General features: G+C 57.7%; 2 protein-coding genes across 2 annotated transcripts; one reads left to right on the plus strand and one right to left on the minus strand.

Annotated features, from left to right (window-relative positions):
• Positions 1 to 421: 421 nt before the first annotated feature.
• On the plus strand, positions 422 to 1,328 carry LOC102248823 (peripherin-2). The gene has a single exon (XM_005885785.2). The coding sequence runs from the start codon at positions 651 to 653 to the stop codon at positions 1,233 to 1,235; it is 585 nt and encodes a 194-aa protein (XP_005885847.1). The 5' UTR covers positions 422 to 650; the 3' UTR covers positions 1,236 to 1,328.
• A 695-nt stretch (positions 1,329 to 2,023) lies between these two features.
• LOC102249128 (peripherin-2) lies at positions 2,024 to 3,052 on the minus strand. The gene has a single exon (XM_005885786.2). The coding sequence runs from the start codon at positions 2,821 to 2,823 to the stop codon at positions 2,239 to 2,241; it is 585 nt and encodes a 194-aa protein (XP_005885848.1). The 5' UTR covers positions 2,824 to 3,052; the 3' UTR covers positions 2,024 to 2,238.
• Positions 3,053 to 3,251: the final 199 nt, after the last annotated feature.

The raw sequence follows: 3,251 nt of genomic DNA on the forward strand, positions 1-3,251 counted from the left end.
CCCCAACCATAAAATTATTTTCATTGCTACTTCATAACTGTAATTTTGCTACTGTTATGAATCGTAATATAAATATCTGATATGCTATATGTGTTTTCCGATGGTCGCGACCCACAGGTTGAGAACCGCTGCAACCACTAAGTCAAATTAGCCAGGGCATGGCCATAGGAAGTTTTACATTTTGAAGGCGTTTGGCCTGGAAATGTGCTCTGTGATCCGAGCCCGACCTCAGCTGGAGCCCATTGCTCTGGCCAGCCTTGTCCTTTTGCTCCTGACTCTCCAAGCTGAGCCCAGGGTTCTGCTCCAGGGTGTCCATGGAGGCGCCTTCTGGGCAGGTTTTGAAGCGGGCATGGCTTTATCTAATGGGATGAACCTGGCTAAAGAGATTAGCAAGATGTCTTGTGGCTCCCACTTCTAATCTGCACCTTCAGGCTGCCCCTTCCTGGCTGGGAAGGAGCTGCAGAAACGGCCGGAGGACTGGCCCCTTCATGAGCTGGGACTGAGCTGAGGGGGTCCCGGGTGAGGGGGCGTCACCATGGGCAGCCCCCAGAGCAGCGCCCTTCCCGAGGCCCTGAGTCTCCGGCCCTGGGCGCGCTAAGGTCACGAGTGGGAGCTGCGCGCGGGAGGCTGCCCGGACCCCACCCTGCACCATGGCGCTGCTGAAAGTCAGCTTTGACCAGAAGAGGCGGGTCAAGCTGGCCCAGGGGCTCTGGCTCCTGAACTGGCTCGCGGTGCTGGCCGGCACCGTGGTCTTCGGCCTGGGGCTCTTCCTGAAGATCGAGCTCCGGAAGAGGAGCGACGTGATGGGCAACTCGGAGAGCCACCTGGTGCCCAACTCCTTGATCGGGGTGGGGGTGCTGTCCTGTGTCGTCCACGCTCTGGCCGGCAAGGTCTGCTACGACGCCCTGGACCCGGCCAAGTACGCCAAGTGGAAGCCCTGGCTGAGGCCGTACCTGGCCGCCTGCGTCCTCCTCCAGGCAGCCCTCCTGCTGGCGGCGCTCTGCTGCCTCCTCCTGCGCGGCTCCCTGGAGAGCGCGCTGGCCCTGGGGCTCAGGCAGGGCCTGCGGTTCTACCGCGACACGGACACGCCGGGCCGCTGCTTCATGAAGAAGACCATCGACCTGCTGCAGATCGAGTTCAGATGCTGCGGCAACAACGGCTTCCGGGACTGGTTTGAGATTCAGTGGATCAGCAACCGCTACCTGGACTTCTCCTCCAAAGAAGTCAAAGAGTGAGTGGCCCCCGCCCCGGGTCGGCGCCCAAGGGGCCTGGAAGCCAGTGTCCTGTCCCCCCGGGGGTGGTCGCTGTGCAGCACTTCTCGCTGTGATGCCAGGCTGTGCTGGGGGGACCTATGGACTTGCTGATGTTCTGACATGTTGTCTATAAAGGCGGCAACTTCCTATGGTCCAGCCTAACGTTTGGCTATGGTGGGAGGAGGGTGTCGGCTATAAAGGGTGTCCCAAAATTCACGCAAGAAGTAATTTTGGTAGAAAACACAGGTTTATAATTAAAAATTGTAAGTTTTTTATTGATTCATAAAGTATACAGTATAGGGTTATGTATGGAATAGCATATCAGGTAAATGGCCTCCACGGCTTTGCTGGCACATACGCACTCTTGTTATTGCCTGAGCAGCCGCATTTTCGAAGAAGAATGGTCTGATGATGCCTCCAGCCCAAAATCCGCACCAAACAGTGACACGCTGTAGATGCATTTGTTTCTCAACAATCACTCGTGGATTTTCTGAACCCCAAATGTGACAATTTTGTCGATTAACCAAGCCATTAAGATGAAAATGAGCCTCATCGGAATTCAGCCACATTTATGCAAAACGGTCATGGAAAATTTCAACAAAAGAGTGCGTATGTGCCAGCAAAGCCGTGGAGGCCATTTACCTGATATGCTATTCCATACATAACCCTATACAATATACTTTATGAATCAATAAAACATTTACAATTTTTAATTATAAACCTGTGTTTTCTATCAAAATTACTTCTTGCGTGAATTTTGGGACACCCTTTATAGCCGACACCCTCCTCCCACCATAGCCAATCGTTAGGTTGGACCATAGGAAGTTGCCGCCTTTATAGACAACATGTCAGAACATCAGCAATTCCATAGGTCCCCCCAGCACAGCCTGGCATCACAGCGAGAAGTGCTGCACAGCGACCACCCCCGGGGGGACAGGACACTGGCTTCCAGGCCCCTTGGGCGCCGACCCGGGGCGGGGGCCACTCACTCTTTGACTTCTTTGGAGGAGAAGTCCAGGTAGCGGTTGCTGATCCACTGAATCTCAAACCAGTCCCGGAAGCCGTTGTTGCCGCAGCATCTGAACTCGGTCTGCAGCAGGTCGATGGTCTTCTTCATGAAGCAGCGGCCCGGCGTGTCCGTGTCGCGGTAGAACCGCAGGCCCTGCCTGAGCCCCAGGGCCAGCGCGCTCTCCAGGGAGCCGCGCAGGAGGAGGCAGCAGAGCGCCGCCAGCAGGAGGGCTGCCTGGAGGAGGACGCAGGCGGCCAGGTACGGCCTCAGCCAGGGCTTCCACTTGGCGTACTTGGCCGGGTCCAGGGCGTCGTAGCAGACCTTGCCGGCCAGAGCGTGGACGACACAGGACAGCACCCCCACCCCGATCAAGGAGTTGGGCACCAGGTGGCTCTCCGAGTTGCCCATCACGTCGCTCCTCTTCCGGAGCTCGATCTTCAGGAAGAGCCCCAGGCCGAAGACCACGGTGCCGGCCAGCACCGCGAGCCAGTTCAGGAGCCAGAGCCCCTGGGCCAGCTTGACCCGCCTCTTCTGGTCAAAGCTGACTTTCAGCAGCGCCATGGTGCAAGGTGCGGTCCAGGCAGCCTCCCGCGCGCAGCTCCCACTCGTGACCTTAGCGCGCCCAGGGCCGGAGACTCAGGGCCTCGGGAAGGGCGCTGCTCTGGGGGCTGCCCATGGTGACGCCCCCTCACCCGGGACCCCCTCAGCTCAGTCCCAGCTCATGAAGGGGCCAGTCCTCCGGCCGTTTCTGCAGCTCCTTCCCAGCCAGGAAGGGGCAGCCTGAAGGTGCAGATTAGAAGTGGGAGCCACAAGACATCTTGCTAATCTCTTTAGCCAGGTTCATCCCATTAGATAAAGCCATGCCCGCTTCAAAACCTGCCCAGAAGGCGCCTCCATGGACACCCTGGAGCAGAACCCTGGGCTCAGCTTGGAGAGTCAGGAGCAAAAGGACAAGGCTGGCCAGAGCAATGGGCTCCAGCTGAGGTCGG

The sequence above is a fragment of the Myotis brandtii genome, unplaced genomic scaffold, assembly GCF_000412655.1.
Source record: "Myotis brandtii unplaced genomic scaffold, ASM41265v1 scaffold929, whole genome shotgun sequence".
NCBI classification, from domain to species: Eukaryota; Metazoa; Chordata; class Mammalia; order Chiroptera; family Vespertilionidae; genus Myotis; species Myotis brandtii.